Below are 21,055 nucleotides of genomic sequence, written 5' to 3'. Positions count from 1 at the left end.
TTCCACTAACAAAGAGTTCTTACAGTAAAGGAATTCTTCCTATTGTTTAGAGAAAATCTCTTTTCTTATAATCTGAATCCATTGGTTTATGTTCTTTACTCTAGAACAGCAGAAAAGAAGTTTGCTCCATCTTCTATATGGCATCCCTTCATTATTGAAAAATGGCTATATGTCACCTCTTAGTCTTCTGTTCTCTGATTAAACATACCCAGCTCCCTAAGTCATTTGTCATTGGTGCTGAGAACCTAAACGAGACCACAGAAATGTCCCAGAGTGGTGCAGGCAGCCTGCATGTTGCTCTCTCCAAGATGTTAACTAGCACAAAGAATACAGTAAATGTCATAGAGCCAAGCAGAGACACAAAGTGGGTGTCCAGGCGTGAGCACAACCACCAAAGAATAATGCTACTTATCCTCTCTGGAAGGATACCATGGCAGATGGTATGACAGACCACCAAGAGAATCAGGAAGAGTCACATTTTTCCTCTCCTTTTCCTAACAGTGTCATCCCACACATCAACCAAGGCAGTTCCAGTGCCAAAACTAGGCTTGAAACCTGGTTGGAAATGATCTGAAAATCCATTCCAATCAACAATATATGGAGTTGGCCAGCAACCACATACTCAAGCTGAGCTATGCCTGTCTTCAGTTGTTACATTCTACTTCTTCAGAAGATATCTATTAGAACTACATTTCTGTAGCCAGCAGCCTTGTGCCAGAGAGATGGTTCAAGATGACAAGAGGCTTTGCCTTTCTAGAGACCATACAGTAGAGAAAGTCCATAACTGTTTGCAGTGTAGAATTCAAAAACACAGCCGTGTTGGTCTAGAAAGGGAAAATTAGTATGCAAAGGGATCTTGTAGCACATTTGAGACCAACTGAGACTAACTGAAAGAAAGGTGGTGGTAGCATGAGCTTTCATAGACTTGAGTCTACTACCTCCTCAGATGCATCATAAAGTCTACAAAAGCTCATGTTACTAGCTTCATTCCTTCAGTTAGTCTCAAAGCTGCTACAAGAACCCTTTGCATACTGTTTACAGTGTAGAATGACAGCACAAACACCTTTCTGGACCCGCATCCCATTGCCTTAGTGGTGCAGTGGTTAAATGTAGTACTGCAGCTACAAGGTTGTGAGTTCAATCCCAGGAGCTCCAAGGTTGACTCAGCCTTCCATCCTTTCGTAGGTTGGCAAAATGAGTACCCAGCTTGTTGGGGGCAATTGGCTTACAGATTGTAAACCACTTAGAGAGTGCTGAGTTTACTGATAAGCAGTATAGAAATGTCCATGCTACTCAGAATAAGTTTGGAGCACAGAGGGTTCAATTTAGATTGCCTGCCAAGATTTGGTTTCTTCCTTACAAGACAGCTTTATGATGTGACTAAAGACAATAATTTACCACTCGCTATAAAGACGTAAGTAATCTGTTAAGAAGCTGGTCATCATTAACATGATGCTAGATGATGAGGAGCATTATGCTCTGCCAATTAGTTAAGGAGCAGGTGTGCTAAGGTTCTCTTCACTGCTTGAAGTATCATTATGACTGTTTGCCAAGTATTCACTTGCACTTCAAGCTGTCATTTGGTCAGTGGCTATCTCAAAGAACAATTGTATTCACAGTGTTTCTTTTTTACAAAAATACACCCTTTTCTATCCACTGGGCCCCTCTCCCCAAATAGGTTTTTAGCTGCCTTGTAGATCCTTCATTCTTTCATATTGCAGTTTCTACCTTCTGGTCCTTCTTTCTTATTCCATGACCCTTTTTTTCAAACTTCCAAGGTACAGAAGCCTGGCTGTTACTGACATCATTGTAGACTAGATAGGAGAGAGAGAGTAATCTCTCCCTGTCTTTTCAGAATCAAAAAAGAAACATGTTTAACAACTCCATTTAATCCCAAATCCTTCTTGCTTTTTTTCCCCATTGTTCTGTTCTTCCAGGCTCAACAGAGAGCATTGCCTAATTCTTCTTAACTGGCAATTAATTGATTAATTAAAAGTAATTAATTTTATATCCTGCCTTTCTCCCAGGGCTGGGACTCAAAGGGTTACAATGGGATTAAAGGGGAGGCAGGCAATATGTCAGTTTGCATTTTGCTGTCCTCCAAGTGGAAGTGGAGAGGGCTTTAAATGTAAGCTGACTTGGAAACTGCTGTCTAGTCCTTGGTTGACAAAACTGGGGCCCTTTCTCTTCATGAGAGTTCCTTCCTTCCATAGTGTTCACTCCCTCTTGTGGCTCTATCCGCAGGGTAATGGGTGATAGTACTCAAAATCCTGGTTAGTATGCATGGGCCTGTCTTGAGCAGATACACATCTTTCCATGTCACTCCACAGACAGTCCCCTGGGACTTTTTGAAAGCTCCTTGACAGGCAAAGATATTCTCAGCAATCCACTGCAATTATTGTATGATAATGCATCCATATATTATTCTTCTGCAGTGGGGCCTGGCCCTGCCTTTGAGTTAACCACTCTGGGGTGCATTTTCCTCTCCTGACAATGTTTGGCATCCCCGATGTGTCTCATTGTCCAAGACTACTATTTCTGCAGCGCTGACTAGAGAATAGTTTCAGGAAATGGTTGAAGCTGTCTGTTGAGGGTGAGAATATGTTTTCTTTTTTAAACATATTATTTATTAATCCCCCCACCCCCGCCCCCATCCACTGCTATGATGGTCATATTTCATGTCAATGCAGCATCTTTTCCAAAAAAATCTCCTAGGAGATGTTTTCATTTCTATTGCCTAATTCAGTGTTAATAGTAACAAATCTCAGCCATTTATGATCCCAGACTGATTCATGTACTAGACTAACGTTAAAACAAATGTGATGTGATTATGGTCAATGTGTACTGTGTCTAGGGCTGCAGCTGTATTTTATAAGACGTAACTGAGGTGTTAGTTACATTAGAGATGGAAAAGGTTTGGTCCTCCAGATGTTTTATACTTTGTTATGGCAACCCTAAGGCAAACCTATCATAGGGTTTTCTTGGTAAGATTTGTTCAGAGATTTCGCCATTGCCTTCCCCTGAGGCAGAGAGTATGTGACTTGCCCAGTGGGTTTTCATGACCAAGCTGGTAATCGAACCCTGGTCATCACAGTCATAATCCAGCACTCAAACCACTATGCCATGCTGGCTCTCACATGTTTTAGACTACAACTCCCACAATCCCTTAATCCCTTGTCATTGGCCTAGAAGGCTGCAACATCTGGAAGGTGAAGCCCAAGCCATCTGGTGAGCCAAAGGTTTTCATCTCCTAAGTTATGTAATAAAATGTATGTGCAACTTTATTGTAAGAAATTTCCCCAAAGCAGAATGGGAGAAGTACGAACATCTCTGTATAGTGGGGCCTTGGTATCTTTGGACTTGCCACCTACAGATTTGAGCATCTGCAGATGGCAAGCCCGCCTTGTCACCATGTGGCCGTGCCGCCATTAGGGACAGCCCCCATTGTCCTCAGCAGCGGTGCATGCACACAGCCATGCCATCATTAGGGACAATGGGTGCACAGCCGCATGCATGCACACACCGCCATTGCGCACAACTGGACTTGAGCATCTGCAGATTTTGATACCGAGTTCCCGCTGTACTATATTCTAAAAATAACAGAGTTTTGGTCGGGATCTTTTTATCTCAACTGAATCATCACCACCACCACCATCTTACCAGCCTCTCCCCAAGGCTCAAGGTGGGATACAACATAGACTAAAATACATAAAAAAATTTAAACACATTAGGTTAAAATTTAAACCAAGGACACATCATAATCATCCAACATAAAGTTTAAAATATACCATTTTAAAATGCATAGTTTAAAATTGACAGAGTAGGCCTTCCAGAAGAGATGGGCCTGTAATACTGTTTTAATTTCAGACAACATGTTTAGCTGTCAAATCTCTCCTGGCAAGTCTTTCCATAGTCTAGGAGTGGCCAATGAAAAGGTCTGCTGGGTGACAGTTCCCATTCTATTTCTGGCCAGTTGACCTAAATGTTCTCCATAGGGCCCGAGTGTATGGGGCAAATTATAATGGAAGTATTTGGCATATCTGGCCCTGTGTCCCAATTGTACGCCTTAGTTTTTGTCCATGCAATTAAAAATGAAATATATTGAACTTTGCCATGAACAATCTAGTCTTTGGCTTATATTTCAAATTAAGACCAGTCTTGCATTTCTGATTAACATTTTCTCTCTTTGGAGAAACACCGTTTTTTAAGGGACAGTGGAAACATATCTTGGAATACAAAGCTGGTTTAACTTCTTTGCAATCACCTTTAAAGAGAGGAAAAGAGCAGATACGAAAATCATGGCTTGCCTGCTATAAATTTCACCAAAGGCAAAGGCCAGACAGTGATGCCATTCTTAATGGAAATGTTGAACAGAAGCCTTTTCTTCTGTGTCCAGCTACTAACATGCACATAAGAATGGAATTTAGCCTTAGCCTTACTTTTAGTACATGATAATTTGTTCACTGCTGTCTCCACATGCCTTATGTGCAGTTTGGTTTTCGCTGTCTAAAATTTTTTTGGGAAAAACCTTGATAAAGTGTGCTGTCTGTAAAAGAGGGGTCCTCCTTTTCACAGGCATTCTTGTGTGCCTTTTGGGGATTACAATATATTGCATAGCCTGCTAAACAATTGTAGGCTGGGACGTGTCTATCCATTTTCACAGAATCTTTTATTTCATTATGGCCCTGTTGCTTCAGCCGCAGTAGTGGCAATTCCCAGGATCTTGAAGACAGGCCTCTGAGGATTGAAATAGAATGGGTCGACTGTCCAGAACCCTACAGTCCCAAATAATGCATCATCTCCCTGTGTGTATATTGCTTTCCTTGCTAGTTTGAATCAGTCAGGCCTTTGTTGTTGATTTACCACATTTGCGACAGCATTCTTAAGTTTTCAGAGAGAATCGATAGCAAGGTCAGAGAAGCTTCTTGGGTTGCCTTTGCTGTGTCATTCAGTCTAAAGGAAAAGTGAACTATTGACTATTTCTCCTTGGAAGTGGCTTTACTGAATCTCTTTTCTAGTAACAATTATTGCATCTATTGTATATACAGTATAGCTCTTATGCTGTTCCCTAACTACACAAAGGCTCTAAAAGCAATGTGTGTTCCCCCACCTTTCACAGGATCACTTGTTCATATGTTCACATTCTTTCTTTTCACTTCCTATCCGCCCATCTTCCAATGCACATGATTGATTTTCGGATCCATAAATCTATACACTTCTGAAATGGACCTTTTTCGCTTTCATTTACAACCACAAAGGGATATCAGAGCTGACCTTGTAGTACCTGCAAATCCTAAAGAAACCAGGGCTATATGATCATACTCTACTAAGAGTGAGTTCTTCCCCAAATCCCTATGTAAGTAATGCTTACACTGACCCATCATCTTCCCTGGGGTAAATGTAGCCTGCTCATAGCATTGCAATAATCCCATTTCCCAATGGAAAGCTAAGAACAAAGGTGATGGTGATTGGGAATAGATGGTTAGAGAATTAGATTCAAATGCCAGATCCAACATAGATGCTCTGCTTGGCCTGGAGCTAGTTGCTATCAGCTTGGCAGTTCTCATTAGAATTAGATTTGAAAGGTACCCCAGTGTCCACGTAGTACAACCCGCTGCTACACAGGCACACACAGCTAAAGTAATAATAATAATAATAATAATAATAATAATAATAATAATAATAATAGGTTTTATTTATATACCACCCAATCACTGGGAATCCGAGTGGTTTTCAACAGATGGGATAATAGACAGTTCCCTGCCCTCAGGCTTACAATCTAAAAGACACGACACAAAAGGAGAAGGGAATGGTGAGGGGGGAAGGGGATCAGGTCCAGCATTCTTCTCTCCCTCTGAGGCCTGGACCAAGGCAGATGGACTGGAGGAAGGGCTCTTCTTCTTCAGGCTAGCCCTGATAGAACTGGGCCAGCCTATTCCCTCCCTCCCAGGCTGAAGGATGACAGTTATGGAGGGAGGGCGCTCTATCTTCAGGTACCTTCGAGGGGTGGCCATCTAACTTTTATTTAAACACCTTCAATGAAGGAAAATCCACCACCTTCCAAGGTTGACTATTCCACTGTCAGACAGCTGCTGTCATCAGGAAATGCTACTTAATGTTTAGTCAGAATCTCTGTTCTTATAATTTGAACTCATTATTTTGACTCCTACCTTCCTGAGTACCAGAAAGCAAGTTCCTCCCACCTTTTGCCTGACCACCCTCCAAGACAGCCCTCATATCAGCTCTCAGGCTGCTGCTACATTGCGGAATTAATACAGTTTGACACAACTTTAACTGTCATAGCTCCATCCTGTGAGATCCAGGGCTCTCTTGACATGGAAGGCTAAATATAGCACAAAACTATGAATCCCAGAATTCCACAGCATTGAGCAATGACAGTTAAAGCAGTGTCAAGCTGCATTTATTTTGCAGTGTAGATGCAGCTTCAGTCTTCTAATATCCAGGTTAAACATTCCCAACTCACCCAGTTTACTCCCCTCAAAATTGTAATGATAACCCTGGTTACAGATTTATTGTGAAAATCAATGTAAGTTAGAAAACAGTGGCCACCTGGGAATGACTGAGGAACAAGGCTTGAAAAAGTCTCCTCATGTCTTCTGCATTAAACAACAGCTCTGGGTAAGATATGGTCCTCAAGCAATGGGCCAAGGCATAGGTATAAGTTCATCAACCAGTAGCCACTAGTTGAATGAGTAGGCACTGCCAGACAAAGTGCTTTAGACAGTTGTAAGGCAGACAGAGTTTTGCATGGGGTCAAATGAAGGTGGAGCTCAGGGGAAACAGCAGCCTATGGCCCTTCCCTGACTGGTTTGTCCCCCTTCCCAATGGTCTTGTCTTCCTCTCCAAATCTGAGGCCCTTTTCAAACCTAGAGCCTTTTGTTGGGAGTTTGTGGTCCCTTGTCTTTCTCTGATCTCCTGGCAGGTCCTCAGCCTTTGGATAGTTGGCAGAGTTGTCCTTCAGTGTGATGGTACTGCCCTTCTCAAGTGGGACAGTTGGAGGGATAATAGCCCCCCCTATTGCCCTACTCTCTCAGCTGGACATCCAACTTGGCTGGACTGTGTGGATCCTCACTTCATCTTCATTAATGGTGGACCTTGCCCCAGACTGCAGGAATGCTGTCTTCCCTCAGATTCTTTGTCAAGATCTTGGTGTGCGCCTGTGCCACAGTTCCTTTAACGCAGGAATGGAGTGGTGTGTGCCTCTCAATATGTTATTCAAATGCAGTTCCCATCAGCCCTTGTCAGCATAGGAATTGGTGATGTATAATGAAGTCCAAAACTTCTAGTGGGCCACATGTCCTCCATCAACAAAATTAATTATAGGTACATTCACAGGGCAGGAACAATTAAAGACCTATGCTGTCCATAACAGCTCTAAAACAAGACCAAGTGTTACGTAGGACAAGATATTTGAGAAAACCAAGAGGCTTTTAAAGAGTCAACAGTCCCACAATTTACTTGTGGCGAGCCAGGCACCATCTGATGATGGGGAAAAGCTGGAAAGCCAAGGGGCCATATCTGTGAGTCAACGGACCTGTCCGCTTCATGGCTAACTTGGAAAATCAGCAATATCTTTATAGTAATGTCAGACCTGGAAATTTGCAAAGGCATCTACTAATAGAAACTAAAAGAAAGGAGGAAGCACACAAGAGCCCTGGTTGCGTGGGGTGAATCTTCACCAGAGGCCATTATGGATAATGGCAATAAAGTATTTAGGTACGGTTTGAGTCATATTCTACGTAGAGATTTGGAGGCCATTAGCCTCCAAGACCTAAATCTTTTTACTTTGAAGTAAGTCACACTAACTTTAATAGGATTTACTTCCTGATATCCCTGCGTAGCACTGCAGTCTGAACTTTAAATCTAGAATACCATTAAGGGCTGCCTTGCCAAAAGGTTCTGCTCAAGTGTAGTAATAAGGTTTTAGAGAAGCATGCTCATGGTAAGTCTCTTTCAGTAGTGCAGTAAGTTAAAAGCCAACTATTTCAGAATAGAGAGAACCAAACACTTAAGAAAGAAGTACAGTTATTCTAACTTTTCAATTGGGAAAGGTCTAGAAGCAGACATTATGCCAAAGGCCCTTTCAAACATTTCTTGTCAAATGTTAGAGCTAAATCCAAAAACTGTTCCCAAACAGCATTGGCCCTTTGAAACCATGGGCTTAGTGTTGACTTACCATTTAACAGTTGATTCGCATCTGCTCCACTCAGGACCAGGAATTGGCCTGTGTCTGAAGAAGCATTCATGTAAACCCTTAAAGAAGATGAAAGGTAATGAACATTAAATGCCCTAAACTGAAAAGAACTCTTGAAGGGCAGAAACAATGTTGGAAGTGGAAGTTAGCAAATTCAAGAATAACTTGGAATTCTGAAATTTAATGACAGCTTTGACAGATAGTTCAGAAGGTTGCCTGTACTGCAGCCACTCACTCAAAACCACAAGGTTGTGAGTTCAAGACCAGCCAAAGGGCTCAAGCTTGACTCAGGCTTGCATCCTTCTGAGGTCGCTAAAATGAGTACCCAGCTTGTTAGGGGCAAATTAGCTTACAGTTGTAAACCGCTTAGACACTGCTTAGGCAGTATGAAGCGGTATATAAATGAAGCTTGTTTGTTTGTTTTGTTTGCCCCACCAACAGGAGAATGCTTTGTTGGCAGAGTGATGCATGCCCACAGAAACCTACACCATTGTAGATGTACCACACTGGTGTATCTACAGCATACCTACAGCTCTGTAGCTGTACTAAAATACCTGGACTTTACCATTGTACATTGCCAGTGCATCTGAAGAAGTGTGTTAATATCTACAAAAACTCATGCTGAAACAACTCGGTGAGTTTCAAAGATGCTACTGGATTCCTTCTTCTCACTGCCCCCATTTTCTTTTGGAAACATTTTAGGATTGGCCCACCTTTTCTGTATATGAAGGGGGAGCAGGAGCAATTCAGTGAGGGGGAGAACAAAGCACAGATTCCATAATAATTTAGATCTGGGGAGAAAGAGGGATAGACTGAGGGTCTTCGGTGAACCTTTGGGATTCTTCTGGCATTGGCGCCATGTGTGGTGTTCCTTCATGTAGCATACAGGGGTTGGCATCCTGTTGGGTAATCCCGGCTTGAGTAGACCCAGTCAATCAATTGTTGAATGGTGATTCAACACATACATAAATCCAGTGAATTCAGTAGGTCTGTTGTTGTGTGCCTTCAAATAAATCCCGATGTATGACAATCCTATCATGGTGTTTTCTTGGCGGAATTTGTTGAGAAGGAGTTTGTCCTTGCCTTGCTCTGAAGGTGAGAGAGTGTCAATTGCCCAAAGTCACCCAGTGGATTTCCATGGCTGAGCAGGAATTTGAACCCTGGTCTCCCAGTGTTCTAGTCCAGTACTCAAACCACTCCACCACATTGGCTCTAGGTCTACTCTAGTCAGTACGAATGTAGGGTTTAGACCAATATCTACAATACATTAAAGACCAATGCATTAAAGATATAGTAAATCTAGCCTCCATGCATGAAAAAGCACTATGCAAATTTAGGCAGCACATACAGCAAAATAACAAGCAAACAAACATCACACACAATTGAAATGGGCACCACAATTCAAGAAGGATGTTAACATGCTGGAGTATGTCCAGAGAAGGGTGGCCAAAATGGTGGAAGGTCTGGAAACCACCAAGCCCTATGAGGAGCAACTTAAGAGGGAGGGTATGTTTAGCCTGGAGAAGAGAAGGGACCTTATCACACATGGGGGGGGGGTTGCAGCTCAGATCCGCAGTCACTTCTGTTCTAGCAATGCAAAGCGCGATGTTTTTCCACACCAGATTCAGAGTCACTCCTCTCTAGCAATGCAGATTGAGGTTAAAACATCTTGTTTTTCCACACCTGGTTGCCTTTCTGTTGTCCTTCTGAAGTGAGGGAGAAGAGAAGTCAGTTCGATTCCAAGCCAGTCACGTGATGCGGACTCAAGCAAAGGGGAGTGAGTGCACATTGTATTACTACACCAGAGCATACTTTGAGGGGTCAACGATTTGAATCGGCACCCTTGGGCATGTTCAGTGGGGCTCTGGACGCTGTCCTCCTTCCCTGCCCCCTCCTTAGCTGTCATCCTTCATGGGGTCTAGGAGAAGGCAGGGGATGATGGGATAGCTCACTGGGGGTCCTTGGGGCCAGGATCAGGATGCAGGAGAAGGCAGGGGATGATGGGATAGGTCGCTGGGGGTCCCTGGGGCCAGGATTGGGATGCAGGAGAAGGCAGGGGATGATGGGATAGGTCGCTGGGGGTCCCTGGGGCAAGAATCGGGATGCAGGAGCAGTCAGGGGATGATGGGATTGGTGGGAGGCTGAAGGAGGGGAGCAGATCGGGGTCTAGGAGGACACGGGATGCAGGGGATTATCGACTGGTTGGCAGAGAGGAGGAGATGGCATGAAGGAAGAGGAGGGGAATGATGGAGCAGTATGCAGGGGCCAAGGGGGTGCTTTTCCACATCAGACCAATTTGCAGTGCAATTGAAGGCAGCCTGGAAGCGGATTCTGTGAAGTCACTTTTTTCCCCGTATTTACCAAAATGAGGGGTGACTTCAGAAACACTGCTGAAGCAATTTGCAACGAGCTCCCATAGAAATCAATGGCGTCTGATAAAACAGTCCCTTTATGACATGAAACCGCATCATTGGAAGTGCAGTCACTTCGGAAGTGAGCTGGAACTGAGCCACAACACCAAAAAGCTCTGTGTGATATACTCCAAGGTTAAGAGGTGATATGATAGCTCTGTTTAAATATTTGAAGGGATGTCATATTGAGGAGGGAGCAAGCTTGTTTTCTGCTTCTCCAGAGACTAGGACCTGGAGCAAGCTAAAGGAAAAGAGATTCCACCAAAACATTAGGGAGAAGCTCCTGATAGTAAGAGCTGTTCAACAGTGGAATACATTGTCTTGGAGTATGCTGGAGTCTCCTTCTCTGGACGTTTTTTGAAGAGAGGCTGAATGCCCATCTGTCGGGAGTGCTTTGATGGTGTCTGGAGGTGGCAGATTTGGGTTGGACTGGATGGCCCTTGGGGTATCTTCCAGCTCTAGGCTTCTAGGACTCTGTCCATGGTTGTCTACATCCAGGGGGCATGAGTTTTCCTGAATAGCTATGATATTGTTGAACCAGTTCATTAAATCTGACAGCCTCCCTTTGTCTGGCTTGCTGCCTGGCATCTGACACATTCTGAAACGGTGCTGAAAGGACAGCTCCATCCTCTGCAGCCTGGAGCTCTTCTTCTGAGGGATGCCAAAGAAAAGCAGGTGGCAGGCTCAGAGAACTGTTGCACCTGCAGAAATGGTAGCCTTGCATTTTAGGAGGAGGAAGGAAAGGAAGAGCAGAACAGTTGCTGTAGGTAGGGAAGACTCAGTGAGTCTGGGAAAGCATCTCTAAGTGAAGAGAACCTATTCCCTCTGCTGCTCACCAGTTTTCCTCCAGCAGCTCTGCAGCAAAACAGGGCTCCTGCTGGGCGATTCAGCTCAAACTTCATTTAATTGCAAGATGAGTTCAGGCAAAATCTCTTCCAAATTCCTTCCCCTGTGGCTTCCTCTTGATTTTTCAATCCATCTGAAGCCAAGAGCCCTGCTCTGCCCCTCCCTGGGATGCGCATTGTCTGGAAGCAGCTAATTGCTCCTGATCGCTGGCGCCAAGGTGCAGCAGCCCCAGTCTCCAGGGCCAGGAGGAGGAGGAGGGCCACTGCTCAGCCCAGCCTCCCCTTCTCATTAGCCGGCTGGCAGCAGCTGGCCTGCCTGGGCCTCCTGGCTTTTCTCTGAATTGATGGGTGGGAAAGAAAAGGGGGCTTCTTCACATGGGGGGGGGGTGCAGAAAGGCCAAAATTGGGGACATTCATAGAATCATAGAGCTGGAAGAGACCCCAAGGGTCACGAAGTCCAAGCCCCTTCTGCCCTGAAGGAAGACACAATCCAAGCATTCCTGATAGAGGGCCATCTAGCCTCTGTTTAAAGGCCTCCAAAGGAGGAGACTCCACCACTCTCTGATGAAGTGTATCCCACTATCAAACAGCTCTTACTGCTGGGAAGTTCTTCCCAAAGTTGAAATGGAATCTCTTTTCCTGTAGTTTGCATCCAGTGCTCTGTGCCCTAGTCTCTGGAGCAGCAGAAAACAAGTTTGCTCCTTCCTCAACCTGACACCCCTTCAAATATTTCAACAGGGCTATCTCCACCTTAACTTTTCTCCAGGCTAAACATACCCTGACTCGCTCCTCATAGGGCATGGTTTCTAGACCTTTCACCATTTTGGCCACCCTCCTCTGGACATGTGAAACTTGTCAATGTGTGTGTGTGTGTTGTGTGCCTTCAAGTCGTCTCTGAATTATGGCAACCCTAAGGCCATAATGGGGTTTTCCTGGCAAGATTTGGTCAGAGGAGGTTTGCCATTGTCTTCCACTGAAGCTGAGATCATGTGACTTGCTCAAGATCACTGGGTGGGTTTCATGGCCAAGTGGGGATTCGAACCTGAGTCTCTGGAGTTGTAGTCCAACACTCAAACCACTGTGCCACACTGACTCTACCCCTGAGTTGTGGTGCCCAGAACTGGACACAGTATTCCAGGTGAGGTCTGATCAAAGCAGAATAGAGTGCCACCTTGATCTAGACACTAAACTATTGATGCAGGCTAGGATCATATTAGCATTTTTATCTGCTGTGTCACACAGTTGACTCATGTTTTACTTGTGGTCTACTAAGACTTCCAAATGACTTTCGCATGTGCTGTTATCAAGCCAGGTGTCATCCATCCTATTTCTATGCATTTCATTTTTACTGCCTATATGTAATACCTTGCATTTCTCCTTATATGTGCCACTGATTCATTTGCAAGTAGACTCAGCTGAGATGATGAAGTTACTGGGAGATACTTGGCAGAACCTTTCAAAAGCAAGATGCAATAGGAGACAGATTTCATATACTGCCTTCAGTTACAACTACTAATGTTAAATACTCTGATGTTTTATTGTTTTCCTTGTACTGCCTGCATCACTTGCAACTGGTACAAAATCCAACTCTCCAATGACAGTTGGCAGGTTTTCCCTTGCTTTTTTATGGATGAGATTTGATCAGATTTCTTATTTTGGCTCCTAATGCCTATACAAAACCTGCCTTGGCTAGAAAATATATTCGATCCTTTAAAAAAAAACCTTCACTGCATTAACTTACCATCAATGTATGATACAAACAGCACCACACCTTAAAAGCAAACTATTGATTTCATAGGCTTCTGATATTTTTCTGTACCTCCTTGGATAAGTTTCCTTCCTTCCTGTCAAGCAATTCAATCAAAGTAAATGTTATACATTTTGTTGGTTAGTTGAGTCATCCAAGTATCTTGTCAGTAAGAAGCTTAATGATGAATATTTTAGAAGCAACATAAGATAAACAAGACGATTACAATGAGATGCTGCCAACCAGTGCCTTGTTTTACTGCCAGTTTTAGAGGCTTAGTGACAAGAGACAACATCCCTGTCTCATCTTGTCTATCTGATCGTTGAAGACATCGACACTGCAGAAATAATGCATTTTGACATCACTTTAAGTGCTGTAGCTCCATTGTATGGTGTCCTGGGATTTATAGTTTTACAAGGTCTCTAGTCTTCTCTGCCAAAGAGTGCTGATGCCTCACAAAACTACAAATCCCAGGACTCTTGAGAATGGAGACATAACAGTTAAAAGCTGGGTCAAACTGCATTATTTGTACAATGTAGCTGGACCCATAGCATCTCTTTATTCATTCCATTTTTAAGGTGGTTGTTCACACTTTAGGATGGTAAAATCCACAAATGACATGTGCATTATTGTTGCAAATATCATTTTTAAAAATGTGTGAACAGCTTTAAAATCTTGCCAGTCTTCCTGCCATGCACACATTGCAAGGTAAGAATAATATTTCTACCTTATGAAAAAGTGCCACAGGATGAAATGAAATGTACCTGAGCTTATTTCCTTGGACCACAGCTATTTCATGCCTTACTTGAGAGATGTGAGGAGCACTTCCACGTGGCTGAACCCCACACTGTTCTGCTAATCACTATCAGAAAAGATCAGGTAACTGATGCCATTTCTTTCCAAGATAGCATTGCCATTACCTTGGAGTTTGGAAGCCAAATATAAAGTTTATTACAAATGTTACTGTAGAGACTTGAGTCTATATCCAATTACAGTGGTACCCCGGGATACGAATGCGCCGCCTTACGAAATTTCCGGGTTACGAAAAAAAATCAATTAAAAAAACTGTTCCGGGTTACAAAGGTTATTTCGGGTTACGAAAGAAATTTTTGGTGCTTTTCGGCGCTTTTTCGCACCAAATCGCGGCTTTCGCTATTAGCGCCTATGGGGTTTCGGCTTGCGAAAGCTTTTCGGGTTACGAAAGCGGCGGCGGAACGAATTAATTTCGTAACCCGGGGTACCTCTGTATTGATCCCAAAGAGAACAAACCAGTTGAATCAGTGAACTTCACATAAGCACTTATTTAAATCACATTTGCATTTATTTGGTGGGTCTACTCTAGCTGGGTCTAATAATTGGATCTAGAACTTTACTACATGAACTTCATTCTCGCCCCAATCATGTCAGTTATTAAACATGATAATAGACTGGTTTCAGAGCAGCCATTATCACAAGTCTTGTCAATCATGCGATTGGGTCTGCTTGTGCCAGTGCACTCTCATCCACACCCCTGCCTCCCTATTCAATGCCCTATCCAGCATGCATTTGGAATTTGTAAGTTTTCATTTTCGTTTTCAGTTTTTAACACAATTCTGGGATTTTTTAAATGTGATTCAATTTAAAAAAGAAAAGAAAAGAGAAAATAAAGGCAATCAGCCTACCTGGGAATAGTGGGGGGAGGCAGGGGCAAAGGATGGGAGACTGACATAACGTGACAACCAACATCACAACTACCCTGCAGCAACATTATGCACTGAGGATTAGTGCGTTTGCAAGCTCATTTATGGGTTTCTCCTGTCAATGAGAAGGAACACCCTAACTACACTTCCAGGACACAGCAGTTATGGGCTGGAGGCATCATGATGTGATAAGTATTGCCAAAGGCACTTTTTTATGGCTATAATCATGGTTTTAAAACATGTGTAGTAATCTCTCTAGTCCATGGGACCAGTCATACAAAACTAGCTAATTCGTAAGCCTTTACACTCAAGCCTACCTTGTCTGTTGTTCTCATATTTCCAATTCCTTCTTACCTTGTCGCATGGTACTTGGTATGGTGACTCTGGTTAGCTGCTGACTCGGGAACAGATGTTACTCAGCCCTCGCCAGTGGCTAACGTGAATGGATTAATAAAGGTTAAGACTTATATATAAGCAAAAAACATTATCTAGAACCTGCACAGCTGCTTTGTGTTTAAGTTAGAATCACAGAATCATAGAGTTGGAAGAGACCACAAGGGCCATCCAGTCCAACCCCCTGCCATGCAGGAAATCCAAATCAAAGCATCCCCAACAAATGGCCATCTAGCCTCTGCTTAAAGACCTCCAAGGAAGGAGACTCCACTGCACTCCTGGGGAGTTTGTTCCACTGTCAAACAGCCCTTACTCTCAGGAAGTTCTTCCTAATGTTGAGGTGGAATCTCTTTTCCTGTAGCTTGCATCCATTGTTCCGGGTCCTGTTCTCTGGAGCAGCAGAAAACAAGCTTGCTCCCTCCTCAATGTGACATCCTTTCAAATATTTAAACAGGGCTATCATATCACCTCTTAACCTTCTTTTCTCCAGGCTAAACATCCCCAGCTCCCTAAGTCGTTCCTCATAGGACATGGTTTCCAGACCCTTCACCATTTTTGTCGCCCTCCTTTGGACACGCTCCAGTTTCTCAATGTCCTTTCTGAATTGTTCTTTGTTATGTGCCTTCAAATAAGCTCTGACTTATGGGTACCCTGCCATGGGATTTTCTTGGCAAGATTCATTAGGAGAAGGTTTGCCGTTGCCTTCATTGAAGACTGTGTGACTTGCCCAAGGCCATCCAGTGGGTTTCCATGGCTAAGCAGGGATTCTATGAACCATGGTTTCTCAGACTCCTAGTCTAATACTCAGACTATGTGGGCTCTTATAGATTCTTTAATGTATGTTTAATCGCAACCAGATTGGCTTGAGGAATTAGAAGACTGGAAGGTAGAGGAGCAAACTGCATCATAATAGAAACAGCAACAGATTTTGCAAAGAAAACAGGGTCAGAGAGAGAGAGAGAGAGACTGCTTTGTCCAAGTGGCACAATTTCTCCATAACATCTCAAGCACAAAGTCTAAGTAAATGAACAGAAGAGTCATTTATTTTGCTTACTCATCTCTTAATAAGAGACAATCTTCCCTCCAAAATACAACGAGCATATAGCTATTTGGAACTCCGTTCCAAAAGAGGTTATGCTTTTTATGTTTTTTGTTTGAGTAACTCCTTCAGCAACTGTCTTGCTCTTATGAGCCAAAATCTACATCAGGATTGCGTAGTGTAAATCTCTGCATGCAAAGCTAGGTTGTGCCATGCATCCCTTGTGTTGAATAGAAGCATTGCACAGCTTAACCCACACCCAGGTGGACAGAGAGATAAATGCAAACCTGCCACCACATGCAGAATGCTGCTCCTGTGACCTTGAACTGAATGCGGACATTGCACACCGGACAAAAATGTCTGGCAGCCAACAGGATTTCAGCCGTGGATTGCAGTTCTTAAAATGCACATGCTGGACTGACTAACATTTGACTGCTTATGTATTGTTAATGTGGTTTTACCTTTTGTTAATTGGTTTTGATCATATAATTAATTTAATTCATATTTTAATATGGATAATGTATTGTGTTTGGAACCTTTTCTATTGTACTGAATTGACAAGTGTCTTCCATCCCAGACCTGGGAGAAAGGAGGAGTGTAAATCAAACAAGTCAACTGATAAATATTTGAAAGCTCTGCTCAGATGCATGAGTGACACATTAATTCAATCTCTCCCACTTTATGTATTAAAGCTTTGTTTTATGGTATAAAAAATGTCAAAGAGCTCTAGGTTTTCTCTTCTTGGTGGAAGAAGCTCTGTAAGAGGGATGGGAAGGCCCTCCAAGGTTCCCTCAAACCCACCCCTGTTCTAGAGACGAAGAAGAAACAGTTATGAAAACAGGGTCACTGTCTGAAAATGCAATGTTGTTTCCAAAACGCCATTTTGCTCATGGAAGATTTCTTTCCTGTTTTTCCAGCTTACAAAGAGAAAATGAAGGAGCTGTCTCTCATTTCATTGATCTGTTCCTGTTTCCACACCCAGCCGCACCCCAATACCATCTACCAGTATGGAGGTAAGTGCTGGAGAAATCCAGTTTTATCAAGCCTGTGATCTTTTGGAAATACATGGCTGCATGTATGACTGGTCAAGTCCTGCCAAGTCCTTCCACAGCATCTGTGCATCTCCTTGTGTGCAGGTTGGGACCCTTGTCCTAAATCTGTGGCTGAAACTTGAAATTGTAACTTGCACATGTTAGTGCCGTATCACAGATCAGTAATGCACACATCACTTTCCTCTCCTCCCTTAGACTATCAGTTTTTTAAAGTGATGCTTAGCTGCTCTGAAGGATGTGAAAGGAAAAGAAGGCTGCAATAACTTTAGGGGTCTGATCCACTCAGGTCTCAGTCAGGTCAGGTTCAGGAATTACCAAAATGAAACAAAAGTCCAAAACACACTGCAGAAATAATCCAGTTTGAGACCTCTTTAACTGCCCTGGCTCAATGCTAGGGAATTCTGGGAACTGTAGTTTTATGAGACAGTTAGCCTTCTCTGTCAGAGAACTTTGGTGCCACAGTAAAATAAAGTTCTTAAGATTCACTAGCACTGAGCCAGTGCAGCCAAAGCAGTCTCAAACTGGATTATTTCTGCAGTGTGTTCTGGATCATACTCACTTGTGTAACAAGATTAACATACAGTTTATTGACTGCACACGATAGATTTATAAATAGAGAATATTAATGAAAATTCATTTATTTATTTATTCATTCACTAAAATACTTATATCACACCACATAGCACAGGATTTCAGGACAGTGTATAAGAAAAATCATATCAAACAGCTAAAAAATCAGTTTCGAACAATAAAAATAATTTAACAGGCTAAAAGCATATTATGCTATTTCACAAGTGAAAACAACTTGAAAGGTTAAAATGAGTTAAGACCACGTAGAGCATATGTACCTTTTTGGAATCAATCAATCAAACCTCCAAAGTGTTACTGTACTTAAAAGTTGCATTCCAGGTTCGTGCCAGAACAAAACCCAGACAACACGGCCAATTGGACCTCCAAGGGAAGGGCATTCCTTGCACAGGGTGCCACAAATGAGAAGGCCCTCATCTGTGTCCTCCTACAATTTATTGCTCCAGTCGGTGGAGACAGAGGGGCCTCCTCCAGCAAATTTCTATCCTCTGACTTGTACTTTCAAACATCAAAATTCCAAACCATTTACGGCTTGGAATATCATCATCAGTACCCTATACTCAAACTAGAAGTGTATTAGCAGCCAATTCTTCTTCTTTAAGACTGGTGTTGTGTGGTCTCTGTATGGTACTCCAGTCAGTAGTCTTGTTGCTGTATTTTGCCCTAGCTGGAGCTCTGAGTCATCTTCAAGGGTAGCCCCATGCATAGTGTGTTCCGGTAGTCTAACTGGGGAATTCCTAGTGTGTGGTCTGCTGTAGCTAGGTTATACCTGTCCAGGAAAGATCATAGCTGATGGACCATTGTAAGCTGGCCCCAGGTATTCACAGCTTACAGTAGCAGAAATGGATCCAGCGACATACAACCATGCAGCCATCCAGGGCAGGTTGTTTGCCCACCAGTCCATCTTATCAGGAGTCAGTTTCAGTATATTGGCTCTCATCCAATGGATTACAGCATCAAGGCACTGGTCCAGAACCTGCAGGGCCCCAGCCGTCCCTGTCGAAAAGGAGCTGACCATCAGCATAATGATGTCACCTCACACCCAAACTCCTAATAACCATTCCCAGAGGGTTCATATGGCTATTCAACAGAATGGGAGATAAGAGGGAGGCCTGAAGCACCCAAGGCTTAAGTTCTGAGGAACTGAACAGGAAGTCCTCAGTTGAATTGGCACTGCAGTGTGGCTCTCTTAGTCTCAAAGGTGCTACAAGAGCTCTTTGCAAACATCTCCTAACTGAGAGAAGCTGGAATTCCTCACAGCCAGTACTGACACTGGTCCCAACAGTTAATCTATCACCTGGTTTTTCTTGGCAAGATTCATTCAGAGGGGGTTTGTCTGTGCCTTCCTCTGAGGCTGAGAGTGTGTGACTTGCCCAAGTTCACCCAGTGGGTTTCCATGGCAGAGCAGGAATTTGAACCCTGGTCTCCCAGAGTCCTGGTCCAACACTCAAACTACTGCATCATGCTTGGAAAACCATTAAACTTTTCCCAACAACCAGTGTTTAAGATGGTAAGAAAAAGCATTGGGCTTTACAGGCTATTTGTTATTAAATCTGACTCTATGGTTTCATGTTCCGTAATCATTTTCTACTTCTCTGACTCAGATATGGAGGTGAAGCAGCTGGACAAGAGGGCTTCTGGCCAGAGCTTTGAAGTGATCCTGAAGTCACCTTCGGATTTGTCCCCCGAGAGCCCCGTCCTCTCCTCTCCCCCCAAGAAGAGGGACATGTCTCTGGAAGAGCTGCAGAAGAGGCTGGAGGCTGCAGAGGAGAGGAGGAAGGTAATGGGGTTGTTGAAGAATTGCTGTCTAGGTAGTCTGAAGCCCTCCCTGAACTGAACCTCTGCAAGGGCTAAAATCACACGCTGGAGAACAGTGTCGTTCTGGGTTTTCCACAGAGATGGGCAGAAGGGGAAAGGAGAGATGTCACTCTTTTGTGCTGCTTTGGAGGGGAACAGTCAAGGTCATACAGCCATATTACTACATCCCTAAAGGCACCAGACCTGTCTGATCTTGGAAGCTAAGCAGGAGCTCAGCCCTGGTTAGTACTTGGATGGGAGACTGCCAACAAATGCCAGGTGTCAGAGGCTACATTTCAGAGGAAGGGACTGGCAAAACCACCTTTGAGTATCCCCAGCCTAAACAAACCCTATGAAATTCATGGAGTCACCATAGCACACACATACACACATCATTAACATTAAGCCATTAAGGTACTTAGAATTTTACTAGATGTTTAAATGACTGTTTTAAATGAACACATGATGGATATTGGAGCCAAACAGCAAAGACTTACTGGATACATAACCACCATTCCCTTTCATCTGCATTTTAGGCATCAGTAAAATGTCCAAAGAGGACAAATAAACTGGAAGATGAAACTGTGTAAGAATAACTAAGTAATTTTTTTTACAAAAACCCTAAATGGGAGAATGACTTCAGTGACCAGAGAACAAATTTCCAGATATCCTCTGTATTCTTCTTCATCCAATGATGACATTTCTGCCTCCAGCTACTTCATTGCAGGTGTAAATTCAGCTAACACTGAATTGTAAAGGGCATTGGAGAAGCCATCTTAACCTACAGAGTCTTCAGCATACATAGGAAGGAGATGGGGTAAAAAAGAAATTAGAGCAAGGAAGTCAATCATCTTGCCCTCCAAATGTTTTTGGACTGTGTCTCCCAGCATTCCTCACCATTGGCTATGCTAGCTGGAGCCAATGGGACTTGAAATCTAACAATGATTTGGAGGACCACCTGATTTCCACACCTGTTTTAGAGAAACTGTGATGGATTGCTCTCTAACTGATTAGTTGTTAGGTGCTCTCAAGTCAGCTTCAGCTTACATTTCATCCATCAGAGCAGATCTTGCCAAGAAAACCCTGTGATTAAGTTCACTTTAGGGTCACCATAAGTTGGAAATGAATCGAAAGCACCCCACAACAAAATATGTCCAGTGAGGAGAAATAAACTGGAAGATGAAAGATGAAACTGAAGATGAAGGAGAGACTTACATAAATCCTGGTCATCACTCTTTTATATTTATTCTTTTTATGTACAGTGCTGTGCAAATCTACAGCGCTATATA

At 43.2% G+C, this 21,055-nt stretch overlaps 1 protein-coding gene across 1 annotated transcript in view; it reads left to right on the top strand.

Moving 5' to 3' along the window:
* The window catches only part of STMN3 (stathmin 3), a 37,112-nt gene that overhangs the window by 6,913 nt on the left and 9,144 nt on the right, over positions 1–21,055 (top strand). Inside the window, exons 2-3 of the mRNA XM_042463785.1 lie at positions 17,247–17,342; positions 19,574–19,749. Coding sequence (XP_042319719.1) covers positions 17,247–17,342; positions 19,574–19,749 — 272 coding nt within the window. The remainder of the gene's footprint in view (positions 1–17,246; positions 17,343–19,573; positions 19,750–21,055) is intronic.

The sequence above is a fragment of the Sceloporus undulatus genome, chromosome 4 (assembly GCF_019175285.1).
Source record: "Sceloporus undulatus isolate JIND9_A2432 ecotype Alabama chromosome 4, SceUnd_v1.1, whole genome shotgun sequence".
Classification (NCBI taxonomy): Eukaryota; Metazoa; Chordata; class Lepidosauria; order Squamata; family Phrynosomatidae; genus Sceloporus; species Sceloporus undulatus.
The sequence above is the reverse complement of the archived record's forward strand: the minus strand, read 5'-3'. Positions and strand labels throughout refer to the sequence as shown.